This window comes from Oncorhynchus mykiss, chromosome 13 (assembly GCF_057628025.1).
Source record: "Oncorhynchus mykiss isolate SJ-2025 chromosome 13, ASM5762802v1, whole genome shotgun sequence".
Classification (NCBI taxonomy): domain Eukaryota; kingdom Metazoa; phylum Chordata; class Actinopteri; order Salmoniformes; family Salmonidae; genus Oncorhynchus; species Oncorhynchus mykiss.
The window spans coordinates 58,229,024-58,248,757 of NC_143034.1; the positions used below are offsets into that span (position 1 = coordinate 58,229,024).

At 44.9% G+C, this 19,734-nt stretch overlaps 1 protein-coding gene across 50 annotated transcripts in view; it reads right to left on the minus strand.

Annotated features, from left to right (window-relative positions):
- LOC110485206 (uncharacterized) overlaps positions 1–19,734 on the minus strand; it is a 38,035-nt gene that overhangs the window by 11,588 nt on the left and 6,713 nt on the right. For 10 of the 50 annotated variants that reach the window (XM_090196949.1, XM_090196939.1, XM_090196938.1 and 7 more), the window contains exons 10-27: positions 18,529–18,579; positions 17,976–18,035; positions 14,398–14,448; positions 12,366–12,416; positions 9,422–9,472; positions 9,238–9,282; positions 9,036–9,086; positions 7,769–7,819; positions 7,544–7,588; positions 7,246–7,290; positions 6,906–6,956; positions 6,630–6,674; positions 6,355–6,399; positions 6,155–6,206; positions 5,965–6,011; positions 3,376–3,432; positions 1,472–1,777; positions 1,234–1,323 (exon numbers count right to left, since the gene is read on the minus strand). In XM_090196949.1, the coding sequence (XP_090053075.1) occupies positions 1,234–1,323; positions 1,472–1,777; positions 3,376–3,432; positions 5,965–6,011; positions 6,155–6,206; positions 6,355–6,399; positions 6,630–6,674; positions 6,906–6,956; positions 7,246–7,290; positions 7,544–7,588; positions 7,769–7,819; positions 9,036–9,086; positions 9,238–9,282; positions 9,422–9,472; positions 12,366–12,416; positions 14,398–14,448; positions 17,976–18,035; positions 18,529–18,579 (1,194 nt within the window). The remainder of the gene's footprint in view (positions 1–1,233; positions 1,324–1,471; positions 1,778–3,375; positions 3,433–5,964; positions 6,012–6,154; positions 6,207–6,354; positions 6,400–6,629; positions 6,675–6,905; positions 6,957–7,245; positions 7,291–7,543; positions 7,589–7,768; positions 7,820–9,035; positions 9,087–9,237; positions 9,283–9,421; positions 9,473–12,365; positions 12,417–14,397; positions 14,449–17,975; positions 18,036–18,528; positions 18,580–19,734) is intronic. The other 40 variants (XM_090196942.1, XM_090196941.1, XM_090196917.1 and 37 more) reach the window with 21 other exon arrangements.

Consider the following 19,734-nt stretch of genomic DNA (forward strand, 5'->3'; position numbering starts at 1 on the left):
CTCTTCCGGCTTTCACCCCCAGTCTAACGGTCAAGCAGAACGGGCCAATCAGACTATTGGTCGCATCTTACGCAGTCTTTCTTTTCGTAACCCTGCGTCTTGGTCAGAACAGCTCCCCTGGGCAGAATACGCCCACAACTCGCTTCCTTCGTCTGCGACCGGGCTATCTCCTTTTCAGAGTAGCCTCGGGTACCAGCCTCCGCTGTTCTCATCTCAGTTCGCCGAGTCCAGCGTCCCCTCCGCTCAGGCTTTTGTCCAACGTTGCGAGCGCACCTGGAAGAGGGTCAGGTCTGCACTTTGCCGTTATAGGACGCAGACTGTGAGGGCTGCTAATAAGCGTAGAACTAAGAGTCCTAGATATTGTCGCGGTCAGAGAGTTTGGCTCTCCACTCAGAACCTTCCCCTTAAGACGGCTTCTCGCAAGTTGACCCCGCGGTTCATTGGTCCGTTCCGTATTTCTCGGGTCATTAATCCTGTCGCAGTTCGACTTCTTCTTCCGCGATACCTTCGTCGCGTCCACCCGGTCTTCCATGTCTCCTGCATCAAGCCCGTCCTTCGCGCCCCCGCTCGTCTTCCCCCCCCCCCCCCCATCCTTGTCGAGGGCGCACCCATCTACAGGGTCCGTAGAATTTTGGACATGCGTCCTCGGGGCCGTGGTCACCAGTACCTCGTAGATTGGGAGGGGTACGGTCCTGAGGAGAGGAGTTGGGTTCCCTCTCGGGACGTGCTGGACCGTGCGCTGATCGAGGATTTCCTCCGTTGCCGCCAGGTTTCCTCCTCGAGTGCGCCAGGAGGCGCTCGGTGAGTGGGGGGGTACTGTCATGTACTGTCATGTTGTGTCTTGTCTCTGTCCTTTCCCTTCACCCTGTCTCCCTCTGCTGGTCGTTGTTAGGTTTCATTTTCTCCCCCGCTTTCCCCCAGCTGTTCCTTGTCTCCTCTGACTACCCATTCACCCCGTTTCCCACCTGTTCCCTTTTTCCCTCTGATTAGGTCCCTATATCTCTCTCTGTTTCTGTTCCTGTCCTTGTCGGATTCTTGTTTGTTGTGTTTCATGCCTGAGCCAGACTATCGTCATGTTTGCTGTAACCTTGTCCTGTCCTGTCGGAATCTGCCGGTCTATCTGAGCCTACCTATGTTTGGTTATTAAAGAAGCTCTGTTTAAGTTAGTTCGCTTTTGGGTCCTCATTCACTCACCATAACAAGAAAAGCATGGCAACAAAGTAAAAGACTCACCACCGCCAGCTTTGCCTGGTTTTCCTGCTCCACCCTGGGGGTATCCACCTGCTCCACCCTGGGGGTATCCTCCCTGTCCCAGATTAGCACCTGAGAGAGAGAGAGAGAGAGAGAGAGAGAGAGAGAGAGAGGGCAAATGAGAGTGAAAGAGAAAAAATAGAATAGAAAGAGAGAGAGAGTGAGAAGTAAGAAAGAGAGAAATAAAGAGAAAAGCATGGCAACAAAGTAAAAGACTCACCACCGCCAGCTTTGCCTGGTTTTCCTGCTCCACCCTGGGGGTATCCTCCTGCTCCACCCTGGGGGTATCCTCCTGCTCCACCCTGGGGGTATCCTCCTGCTCCACCCTGGGGGTATCCTCCTGCTCCACCCTGGGGGTATCCTCCTGCTCCACCCTGGGGGTATCCTCCTGCTCCACCCTGGGGGTATCCTCCTGCTCCACCCTGGGGGTATCCTCCTGCTCCACCCTGGGGGTATCCTCCTGCTCCACCCTGGGGGTATCCTCCTGCTCCACCCTGGGGGTATCCTCCCTGTCCCAGACTGGCACCTGAGATAGAGAGCAAGAGTGAGAGAGGGAAAAATTGATTTAGATAGAAAAAAATAGAAAGACAAAGATAAATAAAGAGAGAGAGAAATAGAAAGACAAAGATAAATAAAGAGAGAGAAATAGAAAGACAAAGATAAATAAAGAGAGAGAGAAATAGAAAGAGACAGATAAATAAAGAGAGAGAGAAATAGAAAGACAAAGATAAATAAAGAGACAGAAATAGAAAGACAAAGATAAATAAAGAGACAGAAATAGAAAGACAAAGATAAATAAAGAGAGAGAGAAATAGAAAGAGACAGATAAATAAAGAGAGAGAGAAATAGAAAGACAAAGATAAATAAAGAGACAGAAATAGAAAGACAAAGATAAATAAAGAGACAGAAATAGAAAGACAAAGATAAATAAAGAGAGAGAGAAATAGAAAGAGACAGATAAATAAAGAGAGAGAGAAATAGAAAGACAAAGATAAATAAAGAGACAGAAATAGAAAGACAAAGATAAATAAAGAGACAGAAATAGAAAGACAAAGATAAATAAAGAGAGAGAAATAGAAAGACAAAGATAAATAAAGAGACAGAGACAGAAATAGAAAGACAAAGATAAATAAAGAGACAGAGACAGAAATAGAAAGACAAAGATAAATAGACAGAAATAGAAAGACAAAGATAAATAAAAAGACAGAAATAGAAAGACAAAGATAAATAAAGAGACAGAAATAGAAAGACAAAGATAAATAAAGAGAGAGAAATAGAAAGACAAAGATAAATAAAGAGAGAGAAATAGAAAGACAAAGATAAATAGAGACAGAAATAGAAAGACAAAGATAAATAAAGAGACAGAAATAGAAAGACAAAGATAAATAAAGAGACAGAAATAGAAAGACAAAGATAAATAAAGAGACAGAAATAGAAAGACAAAGATAAATAAAGAGACAGAAATAGAAAGACAAAGATAAATAAAGAGACAGAAATAGAAAGACAAAGATAAATAAAGAGACACAGAAATAGAACGACAAAGATAAATAGAGACAGAAATAGAAAGACAAAGATAAATAAAGAGAGACATAAATAGAAAGACAAAGATAAATAAAGAGACATAAATAGAAAGACAAAGATAAATAAAGTGACAGAAATAGAAAGACAAAGATAAATAAAGAGACAGAAATAGAAAGACAAAGATAAATAAAGAGAGAGAAATAGAAAGACAAAGATAAATAGAGACAGAAATAGAAAGACAAAGATAAATAAAGAGAGAGAAATAGAAAGACAAAGATAAATAAAGAGAGACAGAAATAGAAAGACAAAGATAAATGAAGAGAGACAGAAATAGAAAGACAAAGCGAAAAGCTTTGCCTGCTCCATTCTGGGGGTATCCTCCTTGTCCAAGACCGGTTGCATTACTCAAGCGATCATCTACTTTTAAATGAATTTCAATTACATCACCTAACATGCATTAGAATGTACTGTGAAGAGATAACATGGAACCTGTGTCAGGTTTGGTTTCCAATTACTTTCTTTATGCCACAGAATAGTGAGCCATCCATTGAAAGGAGAGAAGATGTTGGTTAGGTTTCTGTCTGTCGGTGTCAGTACCATTACCTGCTCCATAGCCGTTGTTTCCTGCCCCAGGGTAGCTGCCTGCTCCGGCACCGTAGCCTGTGGAATAAGTCAACAAAGCTCAGCACAAAACCCTGTGATTGACTTGAGACTGAGCGACACGATCCCTAAACTCATCGCATTGTGATTGACCCTGTTACCTGTGGAGGAAAACATACAGCGAGCACTCATCACATAATGCTGCTATTGGCTCCAAGCCTGCAGAGCACAACATCCATGCACATTACATATCACAGTGATTAGGCCGTAGCTTGTGACACTCAACATCCATGCACATTACATATCACTGTGATTAGGCCGTAGCCTGTGACACTCAACATCCATGCACATTATATGTCACTGTGATTAGGCCGTAGCTTGTGACACTCAACATCCATGCTTACGACATAACTGTGACCAATCAGAAAGATATGTTTACACAAATCCAAGCCACAGTGAAAATAAGACAAACCTGCAACTCAGGTCAAATTTCAAGTCAACCATCCCTAAAGCAATTCATCAAAAGCTTCCAGTGTGCTTCTAAAACACAAACATAGAGCCAACAAGACAGGTGCATCATTCATAGAGGGTAATACCATATACAGTGCCTTCGGAAATTATTTAGACCTCTTGACTTTTCCCACTTTTTGTTACCTCACAGACTTATTCTAAAATTGATTAAATAGTTTTTTCCCCTCCTCAATCTACACACAATACCGCACAATGACAAAGCAAAAACAGGTTTTTAGACATTTTTGCTAATTTATAAAAAATAAAAACGTAAATATCACATTTACATAAGTATTCAGACCCTTTACTCAGTACTTTGTTAAAGCAGCTTTGGCAGCGATTACAGCATTGCGTCTTCTTGGGTATGATGCTATAAGCTTGGCACACCTGTATTTGGGGAGTTTCTCCCATTCTTCCCTGCAGATCTTCTCCAGCTCTGTCAGGTCGGATGGGGAGCATCGCTGCACAACTATTTTCAGGTCTCTCCTGAGATGTTCGATCGTATTCACATCCAGGCTCTGGCTCAAGGACATTCAGAGACTTGTCCCAAAGCCACTCCTGTGTTGTCTTGGTTGTGTGCTTAGGGCCATTACCCTGTTGGAGGGCCGTTATCCTGTTGGAAGGTGAACATTTGCCCCAGTCTGAGGTCCTTAGCACTCTGGAGCAGGTTTTCATCAAGGATCTCTCTGACTTTGCTCCATTCATCTTGCCTCGATCCTGACTAGCCTCCCAGTCACTGCTGCTGAAAAACATCCCTACAGCATGATGCTGCCACCACCATGCGTCACAGGGATGTTACCAGGTTTCCTCCAGACGTGAAGCTTGGCATTCAGGCCAAAGAGTTCAATCTTGGTTTCATCAGACCAGAGAATCTTGTTTCTCATGGTCTGGGTGTCCTTTAGGTGCCTATTGGCAAGCTCAAGTGGGCTGTCATGTGCCTTTTACTGAGGCGTGGCTTCGGTCTGGCCACTCTACTATAAAAGCCTGATTGGTGGAGTGCTGCAGAGATGGTTGTCCTTCTGGAAGGTTCTCCCATCTCCACAGGGGAACTCTGGAGCTCTGCCAGAGTGAGCATCAGGTTCCTGGTCACCTCCCTGACCAAGGCCCTTCTCCCCTGATTGCTCAGTTTGGTAGAGCGGGCAGCTCAAGGAAGTGTCAAGGTTGTTCCAAACTTCTTCCATTTAAGAATGATGGCAGCCACTGTGTTCTTGGGGACCTTCAATGCTGCAGACATTTTTTGGTACCCTTCTCCAGATATGTGTCTAAAAACCTGTTTTCGGTTTGTCATTATTGGGTATTGTGGGTAGATTGATGAGGATTTTTTATTTATTTAATCCATTTTAGAATAAGGCTGTAATGTAACAAAATGAGGAAAAAGTAAAGGGGTCTGAATACTTTCCTAAGGCACTTGAGCCATTGATACAAACTGATCGCTACAAACGGCAGTTAATGGCACATGCAGGTGGATATAACACACAGACAGCTAGATTGTATGGGGTTAGCAGTTTTGGTTGCTTTAGCACCCTGTCCATTGGGATCTCCCACTCCTTGACCATATCCTAGAGACCACAACAAATGTTACTCAACAGTGCTACCTACACAATATTACAGCCACAAAGGAAAATAGAAAAAAAGGACAGACACAGAGTTTTACCATTGCCTTTGGGTCCCTGATCACTGGGAACTCCAGCTCCTGGACCATATCGTGGAGACCACTAAACAAGTTAGCTCTGTAGCTTATAATATATAATGTCCCTCTGTTATAGCGCTTGCAACACTAAGAGTTGTGAGTTTGATTCCCACTGGGGCCACCCATTTATAAAATGTATGCATGCGTGACTAGAAGTCTCTTTGCTTAACAGTGTCTGCTAAATGGCATATACTGTATTATTATATATTACATGTCCGGCTCGAAGGACCATGAAAAACACCACCACACAGAGAGTGGTTTAAAATAAGAAACATATCACCCTGTCTCCTCCTACTGTGTTATTGTCCTTACAGGGGTCCCACTTTATTTTGTAGGTTATGATAATGTGTGCCATCTAGTTATTTAAACTCTGAGATTTAAACTGGCATTACCATTGCTTTTAGCCCCACCATTGGGAACTTCAGCTCCTGGACCATGTCCCGAAGACCACAAAAACTGTTATTCAACACTGCTTATAGAAAATCAAAACCACTTGCATAAACACAACACATGTTGTCTGACATAGACAGATAAGATGCACAAAGACAGACAGAGACACACAGACAGGGTATCAGAGGTTTACCATTGCCTTTGGCTCCCTGATCACTGGGAACACCAGCTCCTGCACCATATCCTGAAGACCACAACAACTATTATTGAACACTAGTTACTCAACACAAGTTAGCTGTGTAGATCTGATCATCAGAGGTTCTGTAGCTAAACATAGGAGAGTGTCAGATGAATAGAGATTGAGAGACTGTAACACTCTGAAAGAGGTTTACCATTGATTTTACCACCATTGGGAACTCCAGCTCCTGGACCATATCCTGGAGACCACAACAACGGTTACTCAACACTGCTTATAGACAATTGATCAAAACCACTTGTACAAGACATTTTACCCTTGATCCTAGTATTTCATCACATAGCTTATAGCCGTGCACAAATATCTAGCAAACACTAGCTGGATGTGTTCAGGCGCTTATCACCAATACTCTTCTAAAGATAGAGTATCATACAGCATGCAACACAGACAGGCAGGGTATCAGAGGTTTACCGTTGCTTTTAGCGCCGTAAGGTGCTCCAGCTCCTGGACCATATCCTGGAACCACAACAACTCTTACTCAACACTGTTCTACAATTGACCAGGCCAGCATCCATAGATCGGTCAAATTCTACAAAATGCTCAATGAACTGGCAACAGGCATGCAAAAATATGTTACAAACTGTAACATTATCACACAGCATGCAGCATCCTGCTCGACCTCAACTTTGACATGGACGACAAACATTGAAGACAGACGTAGACACAGACAGGGTAGCAGATGTTTACCATTGGGTTTAGCACCCTGACCATTGGGAACTCCTGATCCTGCACCATATCCTGAAGACCACAACAACTGTTACTCAATACATGTTACTCAACATAAGTTCTCTGTAGATCTTATCATCTGAGATTCAGTACCTTATTTATAATAAGAGATGCTATAGCATTTCACTGTAATAACATGTTTATTTGGCCTGATGGAATGGTTCAGAGTACTTAAATGTCTGGCTCGAAGGACCAGGAAAAAGAGCGTCACCCAGTGATTGGTGGACTAAGAGAAAGGTGCCAGTTTACCTCTAAAGTGACAGAGAAATAGAGACTGATGAAGACTCAGAAAGAGGTTTACCATTTCCTTTACCACCGTTGGGTGCTCCAACTCCTGGGCCATATCCTGGAGACCACAACAACTGTTACGCAACACTGTCAACACTGACTTATTGTGAATAATCACTTGCATGAGCACAAAACATGCTGCCCTGGGACCTTTCCCCTCTGGCCATGCACAAATATATTAATCCTTCTCAACGTTCAGGAGTCACATCGCACCAACTTTTGTAGTACTTATCATGCAACATACAGTCAAAGAAGCTCCACTTTGATACAGAGAGACAGAGTGTGACACAGACATGTTATCAGAGGTTTACCATTGGCTTTGGCTCCCTGATCATTTGGAACTCCTGGGCCATATCCTAAAACCAACAGCTTTTATTCAACACTGTTCTAAAAATGACCAGACCATGCAAGCATAATATGCCACAAACGTTGGCATTACCACACAGCATGCACCATTCAGCTCAACCTCAATTTTGAGATAGAAAGACACACATTGAATAGGGCTGTAGACACAGACAAGGTAGCCATAGTTTAACCATTGGGTTTAGCACCCTGACCATTGGGAATGCCAGCTCCTGGACCATATCCTGAAGACCACAACAACTGTTATTCAATACAAGTTAGCTCTGTAGATCTCGTCAATGACCATTGGCTTTTGTCTGAAGTCATGAAAGATACAGCAATAGAGATACGGACTCTGACATTTAGTGATGGTAACAGAGGTTTACCACTGGGTATAGCACCACTGGGTATAGCACCACTGGGTATAGCACCACTGGGTATAGCACCACTGGGTATAGCACCACTGGGTTTAGCATCACTGGATATAGCACCACTGGGTTTAGCACCACTGGGTATAGCACCACTGGGTATAGCACCACTGGGTATAGCACCACTGTGATTAGCACCACTGGGTTTAGCACCACAGGGTTTAGCACCACTGGGTATAGCACCACTGTGATTAGCACCACTGGGTTTAGCACCACTGTGATTAGCACCACTGGGTTTAGCACCACTGGGTTTAGCACCACTGGGTTTAGCACCACTGGGTTTAGTACCACTGGGTATAACACCACTGGGTTTAGCACCACTGGGTTTAGCACCACCGGGTTTAGCACCACTGGGTATAGCACCACTGTGATTAGCACCACTGGGTTTAGCACCACTGTGATTAGCACCACTGGGTTTAGCACCACTGGGTTTAGCACCACTGGGTTTAGCACCACTGGGTTTAGCACCACCGGGTTTAGCACCACTGGGTATAGCACCACTGTGATTAGCACCACTGGGTTTAGCACCACTGTGATTAGCACCACTGGGTTTAGCACCACTGTGATTAGCACCACTGGGTTTAGCACCACTGTGATTAGCACCACTGGGTTTAGCACCACTGGGTATAACACCACTGGGTTTAGCACCACCGGGTTTAGCACCACTGGGTTTATCACCACTGGGTATAGCACCACTGGGTTTAGCACCACTGGGTATAGCACCACTGGGTATAGCACCACTGGGTATAGCACCACTGGGTATAGCACCACTGGGATTAGCACCACTGGGATTAGCACCACTTAGTGCTGCAGCTCCTGGACCATATCCTGGAAGCAACGACAACTCCTCTTACTCAACCCTGTTCTACAACAGACCAAACCAGCATCAACATTTAGTGTTATCACACTGGCTTGGGCACACTCTATCTGTCAATGGCCTCAATATGCTAATTCTAACAAACAGATGAGGTTACAGACATGCAGCAATGCATCACAAAGGCAGAGACAAACAGACAGGGTATCAGAGGTTTACCATTGCCTTTGGCTCCCTGATCACTGGGAACTCCAGCTCCTGGACCATATCCTGAAGACCACAACAACTATTATTGAACACTTGTCACTCAATACATCTTGGCTCTGTACTTATTATAAACAGAAGTGATGTATCTTATCATAAGAGAGCAACAAAGAAACAGAGATGGAGATAGACCTGTAACACTCAGAAAGAGGTTTACCATTGCTTTTAGCACTGTTGGTGGCTCCAGCTCCTGGACCATATCCTGGAACCAACAACAGTTGTTACAACAGAAAAACATAAATCAAAAGCATTTGCAAACACAATGCATGCTGCCCTTGACACAGACAGACAAGTTGCACAAAGACTGACAGAGACATACTGACAGGGTATCAGAGGTTTACCATTGCCTTTGGCTCCCTGATCACTGGGAACTCCAGCTCCTGGAACATATCCTGAAGACCACAACAACTGTTACTTAGCGCTACATTCTCAAATCTATTCAAATGGTCTTGACACATAAACTGACAAAGACCTACTCATATCGGTATCACCAAACATGCAATACAGTGAGAGTGTGCAGATCACCTCTGACACAGGGAAATAAACATAGAAACAGAAACAACTACAGGGTAGCAAAAGTTTAACATTTTTAGCACCAGATACAGTAGGAACTCCAGCTCCTGGACTATATCCTGGAGACCACAACAACTGTTACTCAACACTGCTTATAGACAATTGATCAATACCACCTGCACAGCACATTCTGCCCTTGATCCTAGTATGTCATCGCATAGGTTATAGCCATGCACAAATATCTAGCAAACACCAACCTTAAGGCGCTACAGAGGGTAGTGAGTATGGCCCAGTACATCACTGGGGCTGAGCTCCCTGCCATCCAGGACCTCTATACCAGGCGATGTCAGAGGAAGGCCATAAAAATGGTCAAAGACTCCAGCCACCCTAGTCATAGACTGTTCTCTCTGCTACTGCATGGCAATCGGTACCGATGCACCAAGTCTGGAACCAACAGGAACCTGAACAGTTTCTATCCCTAAGCCCTAAGACTGATAAATAGTTAGTTAAATAGTGAGTCTGGGTAGCTGTATCTGGGTAGCTGTATCTGGGTAGCTGTATGTGGGTAGCTGTATCTGGGTAGCTGTATTTGGGTAGCTGTATCTGGGTAGCTGTATCTGGGTAGCTGTATCTGGGTTGCTGTATCTGGGTAGCTGTATCTGGGTAGCTGTATCTGGGTAGCTGTATCTGGGTTGCTGTATCTGGGTAGCTGTATCTGGGTAGCTGTATCTGGGTAGCTGTATGTGGGTAGCTGTATCTGGGTAGCTGTATCTGGGTAGCTGTATCTGGGTAGCTGTATCTGGGTAGCTGTATCTGGGTTGCTGTATCTGGGTTGCTGTATCTGGGTAGCTGTATCTGGGTAGCTGTATCTGGGTTGCTGTATCTGGGTAGCTGTATCTGGGTAGCTGTATGTGGGTAGCTGTATGTGGGTAGCTGTATGTGGGTAGCTGTATCTGGGTAGCTGTATGTGGGTAGCTGTATGTGGGTCGCTGTATCTGGGTAGCTGTATCTGGGTAGCTGTATCTGGGTAGCTGTATGTGGGTAGCTGTATGTGGGTAGCTGTATCTGGGTAGCTGTATCTGGGTATCTGTATATGGGTAGCTGTATCTGGGTAGCTGTATCTGGGTAGCTGTATCTGGGTAGCTGTATCTGGGTAGCTGTATCTGGGTAGCTGTATGTGGGTAGCTGTATGTGGGTAGCTGTATCTGGGTAGCTGTATCTGGGTAGCTGTATGTGGGTCGCTGTATCTGGGTAGCTGTATCTGGGTAGCTGTATCTGGGTAGCTGTATGTGGGTAGCTGTATGTGGGTAGCTGTATCTGGGTAGCTGTATCTGGGTATCTGTATATGGGTAGCTGTATCTGGGTAGCTGTATCTGGGTAGCTGTATCTGGGTAGCTGTATCTGGGTAGCTGTATGTGGGTAGCTGTATGTGGGTAGCTGTATGTGGGTAGCTGTATCTGGGTAGCTGTATCTGGGTAGCTGTATGTGGGTCGCTGTATCTGGGTAGCTGTATCTGGGTAGCTGTATCTGGGTAGCTGTATCTGGGTAGCTGTATCTGGGTAGCTGTATGTGGGTAGCTGTATCTGGGTAGCTGTATCTGGGTAGCTGTATCTGGGTAGCTGTATCTGGGTAGCTGTATCTGGGTTGCTGTATCTGGGTAGCTGTATCTGGGAATCTGTATCTGGGTAGCTGTATCTGGGTAGCTGTATGTGGGTAGCTGTATGTGGGTAGCTGTATCTGGGTTGCTGTATCTGGGTAGCTGTATCTGGGTAGCTGTATCTGGGTAGCTGTATCTGGGTAGCTGTATCTGGGTTGCTGTATCTGGGTAGCTGTATCTGGGTAGCTGTATCTGGGTAGCTGTATCTGGGTTGCTGTATCTGGGTAGCTGTATCTGGGTAGCTGTATCTGGGTAGCTGTATCTGGGTAGCTGTATCTGGGTAGCTGTATCTGGGTAGCTGTATCTGGGTTGCTGTATCTGGGTAGCTGTATCTGGGTAGCTGTATCTGGGTAGCTGTATCTGGGTTGCTGTATCTGGGTAGCTGTATCTGGGTAGCTGTATCTGGGTTGCTGTATCTGGGTAGCTGTATCTGGGTAGCTGTATCTGGGTTGCTGTATCTGGGTAGCTGTATCTGGGTAGCTGTATCTGGGTAGCTGTATCTGGGTAGCTGTATCTGGGTAGCTGTAACTGGGTAGCTGTATCTGGGTTGCTGTATCTGGGTAGCTGTATCTGGGTAGCTGTATCTGGGTAGCTGTATCTGGGTTGCTGTATCTGGGTAGCTGTATTCACCCTTTTTGCACCAAGTCTTTTGACTCATCACATATGCTTCCATTACCGTTTATTATCTGTTCTGTCGCCTAGTCACCCCGGACACCTGCACATCAACTCTGTACTGGTACCCTGTGTATATAGCCAAGTTATCGTTACTCGTAGTGTTTTTAATTAATCCTTGTTTTATTATTTTTCTATTTTTCTCTCTCTGCATTGTTGGGAAGGGTCCGTAAGTAAGCATTTCATTCTTAGTCTACACCTCTAGTTTACGAAGCACGTGACAAATACAATTTTGATTTGAACACTAGCTGCTTGTGTTCAGGAACATAACCCCAATTTTGTTCTAAAGATAGAGTACCATACAACACAGACATGCATGCATAATATGCTACAAACTTTGGAATTACCACACAACATGCACCAGAAAGCTCAACCTCAACTTTGAGATAGAAAGACAAACAGTGAAGACGGACGTAGACACATACAAGGTATCAGAGGTTTACCATTGCCTTTGGCTCCCTGACCTTTGGGAACTCCAGCTCCTGGACCATATCCTGGAGACCACAACAACGGTTACTCAACACTGGTTACTCAACAATGGTTATCTCTGTAGATATTATCAATGACCATTGAGTTCTCTCACAAGTAATGAAAGATACAGCAATAGAGAAATAGAGATAGAGACTCTGACATTTAGTAATGGTATCAGAGGTTTACCACTGGGTTTAGCACCACTGGGTTTAGCACCACAGCGTATAGCACCACTGGGTATAGCACCACTGGGTTTAGCACCACTGGGTATAGCACCACTGGGTATAGCACCACTGGGTATAGCACCACTGGGTTTAGCACCACTGGGTATAGCACCAATGGGTTTAGCATCACTGGGTATAGCACCACTGGGTATAGCACCAATGGGTATAGCACCACTGGGTATAGCGCCACTGGGCTTAGCACCACTGGGTATAGCACCACTGGGTATATCATCACTGGGTATAGCACCAATGGGTAGAGCAATACTATGTTTATCACCACTGGGTATAGCACCACTGGGTATAGCACCACTGGGTTTAGCACCACTGGGTATAGCACCACTGGGTATAGCACCACTGGGTATAGCACCAATGGGTTTAGCATCACAGGGTATAGCGCCACTGGGTATATATAGCACCACTGGGTTTAGCACCACTGGGTATAGCACCACTGGGTATAGCACCACTGGGTATAGCACCAATGGGTATAGCACCACTGGATATAGTGCCACTGGGTTTAGCACCACTGGGTTTAGCACCACTGGGTATAGCACCACTGGGTATATCACCACTGGGTATAGCACCAATGGGTAGAGCAATACTATGTTTATCACCACTGGGTATAACACCACTGGGTTTAGCACCATTAGGAACACCAGCAACTGGACTATATCCTGAAAACCACAACACTGGTTAGTAACCACCACATACCGTTTAAAGAATGCATGTCTGAACACTGCGTAAAACTGCATCAAATACCACAAAAGCAACAATAAAATTATTTCAATAGGGAAGTTAGGCATCCAGTCAAAATGTACAGCAACAGTGTACTTAAAAATCCCTAACAGATCATAGCAGGTCACCAGCTGATATCCACACACTAGACAGTGATATTTGTCAGAAGGGCAATATCATCTAGAAATACCAGCATCCTGCAATACTGTACGTAGCAGACAGACGGAGTAACAACAGACAGAGCAACAACAGACAGAGCAACAACAGACAGAGAAGCAACAGAAAGAGAAGCAACAGAAAGAGAAGCAACAGACAGAGCCGCAACAGACAGAGCCGCAACAGACAGAGCCGCAACAGACAGAGCAACAACAGAAAGAGCAACAACAGACAGAGAAGCAACAGACAGAGAAGCAACAGACAGAGAAGCAACAGACAGAGAAACAACAGACAGAGCAACAACAAACAGAGAAGCAACAGACAGAGAAGCAACAGACAGAGCAACAACAGACAGAGAAGCAACAGACAGAGCCGCAACAGACAGAGACACAACAGACAGAGACACAACAGACAGAGCAACAACAGAAAGAGCAACAACAGACAGAGAAGCAACAGACAGAGAAGCAACAGACAGAGAAACAACAGACAGAGCAACAACAGACCGGGCAACAACAGACAGTAAAAACAGACAGAATAACAACAGACAGGGAAGCAGCAGATAGAGAAACAGACAGTAACAACAGACAGAGAAGCAGCAGATAGAGAAACAACAAACAGAGTAACAACAGACAGAGAAACAACAGACAGCAAAACAACAGACAGGGAAACAACAAACAGAGTAGCAGAGGTTTAACATGGGGTTTAGGTTTAGCACCCTGACCATTGGGCACTCCACATCCTGGACCACTTCATAGAGACCATAATACTGGTTATTCAACACAACCTAAAACAGGGTATTCAGCAGCAATCTGATTGTAATATATCTTCCTGCTGTTAGAGTTTAAACTTTTGACAGAGACAGACACACAGAGATAGAGTAGCAGATGTTTACCATTGGGCTTAGCACCCTGTCCATTGGGCACTCCAGCTCCTGCACCATATCCTGAAGACCACAACAATGACTCATTAGGTACAAAAATATATACAAACAGACCAAACACGTGACATACAGTAAAAGCTAACATATTGACAAGTTGTTGAATCGGTACGTTAGTCATGGACATGCAGTCTTAGCGACACTTGTACTGCAACTAATATGAACCATACATATACTTCAGGAACCCAATATGACACAGCATATTGAACACCCCAGCACGCAACAAGCAGTGTTCACTATTAAACTGTGACACTCACTCTAAACGAAAGCTAAACTGAGGATGTAGCAGAGACTCTATATTTAGACTGTCAGAGTCAGGGGATGAATTCGGATTAGCATGTAAGTCAGAGTTTTGAATGAACCAATCCGTCCTCTGTGGCGCAACACTGATACATAGAACAGACACCAGGGCACAGACACAGACAAGATCACACACTGAGCTACAGACGGGATGACAGGCAAACACACGGTTGCCTTTAGCACCCTGTTCAATAGGTTGCTCTGCTCCACCATCACCAGTCCCTCAACAACCAGTAGAGGTACAGTACATTTCATACAACGGCCGGGTCTAATCCTGAATGCTGATTGGTTAAAAGTGCATTCCAGCCGGTGTCTATTCCACAAGTTTCCACCTGCTAAATCTATACACATTTTACCACACACTCACATACTTTCACTACACACATCAACATGTTCAGCTAAGAAGTCAAGTAAATGTTAACTGAAGGTCACTTCAAATTTTTTGTCACAACTGAATGAAATGCTTTTCCAATTTGGACATATTAAATCATTAGATGAAGAGCAACATTCACAAACACTTTTGGAAGGAAATCATAGACAAACAACAGGAAGATGATATGCATCCCAGTTGACAACTAACAATGGGATGACTGAAAAAAATAGCAGGTGAAGAGGAGTCTCTAACGAGCCCCAGTCCAGCTGGTATTGTAGGTCTATAGTGTTTGGCTCTCTGTACATCTGGTATCGTAGGTCTATAGTTTTAGTCTCCCTGTCCATCTGGTATCGTAGGTCTATAGTGTTTGGCTCCCTGTCCATCTGGTATTGTAGGTCTATAGTGTTTGATTCCCTGTCCATCTGGTATTGTAGGTCTATAGTTTTTGGCTCCCTGCCCATCTGGTATTGTAGGTCTATAGTTTTTGGCTCCCTGTCCATCTGGTATTGTAGGTCTATAGTTTTTGGCTCCCTGTCCATCTGGTATTGTAGGTCTATAGTTTTTGGCTCCCTGTCCATCTGGTATTGTAGGTCTATAGTGTTTGGCTCCCTGTCCATCTGGTATCGTAGGTCTATAGTTTTAGTCTCCCTGTCCATCTGGTATCGTAGGTCTATAGTGTTTTGCTCCCTGTCCATTTGGTATTGTAGGTCTATAGTGTTTGATTCCCTGTCCATCTGGTATCGTAGGTCTTTGGTGTTTTGCTCCCTGTCCATTTGGTATTGTAGGTCTATAGTGTTTGGCTCCCTGTCCATCTGGTATTGTAGGTCTATAGTTTTTGGCTCCCTGTCCATCTGGTATTGTAGGTCTATAGTTTTTGGCTCCCTGTCCATCTGGTATTGTAGGTCTATAGTGTTTTGCTCCCTGTCCATCTGGCATTGTAGGTCTATAGTGTTTGGCTCCCTGTCCATCTGGTATCGTAGGTCTATAGTGTTTGGCTCCCTGTCCATCTGGTATTGTAGGTCTATAGTTTTTGGCTCCCTGTCCATCTGGTATCGTAGGTCTATAGTGTTTGGCTCCCTGTCCATCTGGTATTGTAGGTCTATAGTTTTTGGCTCCCTGTCCATCTGGTATTGTAGGTCTATAGTTTTTGGCTCCCTGTCCATCTGGTATCGTAGGTCTATAGTGTTTGGCTCCCTGTCCATCTGGTATTGTAGGTCTATAGTTTTTGGCTCCCTGTCCATCTGGTATCGTAGGTCTATAGTGTTTGGCTCCCTGTCCATCTGGTATTGTAGGTCTATAGTTTTTGGCTCCCTGTCCATCTGGTATCGTAGGTCTATAGTGTTTGGCTCCCTGTCCATCTGGTATTGTAGGTCTATAGTTTTTGGCTCCCTGTCCATCTGGTATTGTAGGTCTATAGTTTTTGGCTCCCTGTCAATCTGGTATCGTAGGTCTATAGTTTTTAAATCCATGTCCATCTGGTATTGTAGGTCTATAGTTTTTGGCTCCCTGTGCTACAGGACCAAGACTTTTGCCCTCTTTCCCAACAGGCACCTGAGGTTCTAGACTTTTAGCCGCCTGTGACTTTGGGACCACAGAACCAACACCTCCGGAACCCTGTGGCTGTTGAGCTACTGGACCTTGACCCCCCTTCCCATCTGCCACTGCAGCAGGTCCATAGCATTTGGCTCCCTGTGCTTCTGGAGCAGCAGGACCAAGACTTTTGGCCTCTTTCCTAATGTTTATCGGAGGTCCTAGGCTTTTATTCCCCAGTGTATGGGATGCCACAGGACCAGAACCTTTGACCCCTTTGCCATTTGGAGCTGCCGGTCCATAGCTTTCGGCTCCCTGTGCTTGAAGAACAACAGGACAAGGGCTTTTAGGCCCCTTCACATCTGGCAATGCAGCAGGTCCTTGGCTTTTTGCTCCTGATAAATCCTGTGCCACTAGACCTTCACCCTTATTACCCTTTCCAGCAACTCTTAAACCTCCCGCAGAGGCACCCGGCAGAAAAAAGACACACAACACTGACAAGATGAGGGGCGATCGTCCGAGAACGATGGGCCTTGGTTAAAGGACACATCATCAGCCGTATTAAGACACAGACTAAGATCAACAACAACAGATGACAACAAAAGCCACAAGGGAAACAACAGACGCAAAATAGACTAATGTGAAAATATACTCTCTGAGGGCATCCACTGGTATAAACACACGCCCACATGGAGGTCACACACCTAACAAAGCACTGCCAATAAACACTATAACTTCAATGGCACACACCAAGACCAGTCTCCATGTGACATTTAGAGACGAAGACACACAACAGTCAACATCAGTGGGTGACAAATCCACCTGATGGACAGTGAGAAACGAAAATGCAGAAAACACAGACTTGACGGACAAGCCGGAGATCGTTTACAGGGACAATTACACAAGAATCTTAGCGGCAGGGTCCTAGTGGTTAGAGTATTGGACTAGTAACCGGGAGGTTGAAGATCAAATCCCCGAGCTGACAAGGTAAAAATCTGTCGTTCTGCCCCTGAACAAGGCAGTTAACCCACAGTTCCTAGGCCGTCATTGAAAATAAGAATTAGTTCTTAACTGACTTGCCTAGTTAAATAAAGGTAAAATTAAAAAAATAAAAACATCCACAAGACTCACAAAACATCCACGTCAAACCGTAAGCCCATTGGATATACCAGCGGCTCGAGCACTGACGCTGAAACCTTGAAAGCACTTAGTAAGTATAGAGAACCAGATCAGAGAAGAAGGAAAGGCCACCAGGTGCACGTATGAAACGTTATGTTCTAGACTAATTATTAGAAAGAGATGACATGAAAACAAGGAAAGCGAGGTTTACCCTGTTTGGATGGTTTAGCACCCTGTCCAGTGGGAACTCCTCCAGCTCCTGCAGCATACCCTGGAGACCACAACAGTGGTTATTCAAAAAGATCAACCCATAAACCAACCAATAAAAAGACTGGCGTCTGAACACCAAAATGAAGCTAGAATTCTATATGACAATGTGATTTCAAATATCAAATTGAAAATAGAATACTTTGATCATCGTTAGGAGTCACTTTCTAGTGATTGGTCAAGAAGACCCAGGACAAACACATGCGGTTAGAAAAACCCAAATCCCTATTAAAAAGTTAGGAACAAAACCCACAACCACAACATGCTGACAGGGGCTGTGATCCACACATGGCAATAGATATTGGCATGGTGTCTCAATAGCATTCAAACAAAACTATGACTGAAAATGATACCTACACCATATGTAGACAGTATGTAAACTTACACAATCAATATCATGATTGTGGCATAATGTGTCTACATGCAACATGCACCTTTATAGAACTGAGACAAAGACACACATAGACAGACAAACACACAGGGTAGCAGATGTTAACCATTGGGTTTAGCACCCTGTCCATTGGGCACTCCAGCTCCTGCACCATATCCTGAAGACCACAATAGTGATTACTCAACACTGGCGACTATAGGACGGACTCATGCAGATACGATGCTCTGATCCACGAACATAACCATACACAGACACACCCACTTACATACTTTACTACTAACACAATTCCAATCACACCACAACAATATACACTGCTCAAAAAAATAAAGGGAACACTAAAATAATACATCCTAGATCTGAATGAATGAAATATTCTTATTAAATACTTTTTTCTTTACATAGTTGAATGTGCTGACAACAAAATCACACAAAAATGATCAATGGAAATCAAATGTATCAACCCATGGAGGTCTGGATTTGGAGCTGATCCAACTTTGATGTAATGTCCTTAAAACAAGTCAAAATGAGGCTCAGTAGTGTGTGTGGCCTCCACGTGCCTGTATGACCTCCCTACAACGCCTGGGCATGCTCCTGATGAGGTGGCGGATGGTCTCCTGAGGGATCTCCTCCCAGACCTGAACTAAAGCATCCGCCAACTCCTGGACAGTCTGTGGTGCAACGTGGTGTTGGTGGATGGAGCGAGACATGATGTCCCAGATGTGCTCAATTGGATTCAGGTCTGGGGGATGGACGGGCCAGTCCATAGCATCAATGCCGTCCTCTTGCAGGAACTGGTGACACACTCCAGCCACATGAGGTCTAGTATTGTCTTGCATTAGGAGGAACCCAGGGCCAACCGCACCAGCATATGGTCTCACAAGGGGTCTGAGGATCTCATCTCGGTACCTAATGGCAGTTAGGCTACCTCTGGCGAGCACATGGAGGGCTGTGCGGCCCCCCAAAGAAATGCCACCCCACACCATGACTGACATACCGCCAAACCGGTCATGCTGGAGGATGTTGCAGGCAGCAGAACGTTCTCCACGGCGTCTCCAGACTCTGTCACATCTGTCACATGTGCTCAGTGTGAACCTGCTTTCATCTGTGAAGAGCACAGGGCGCCAGTGGCGAATTTGCCAATCTTGATGTTCTCTGGCAAATGCCAAACGTCCTGCACGGTGTTGGGCTGTAAGCACAACCCCCACCTGTGGACGTCGGGCCCTCATACCACCCTCATGGAGTCTGTTTCTGACCGTTTGAGCAGACACATGCACAATTGTGGCCTGCTGAAGGTAATTTTGCAGGGCTCTGG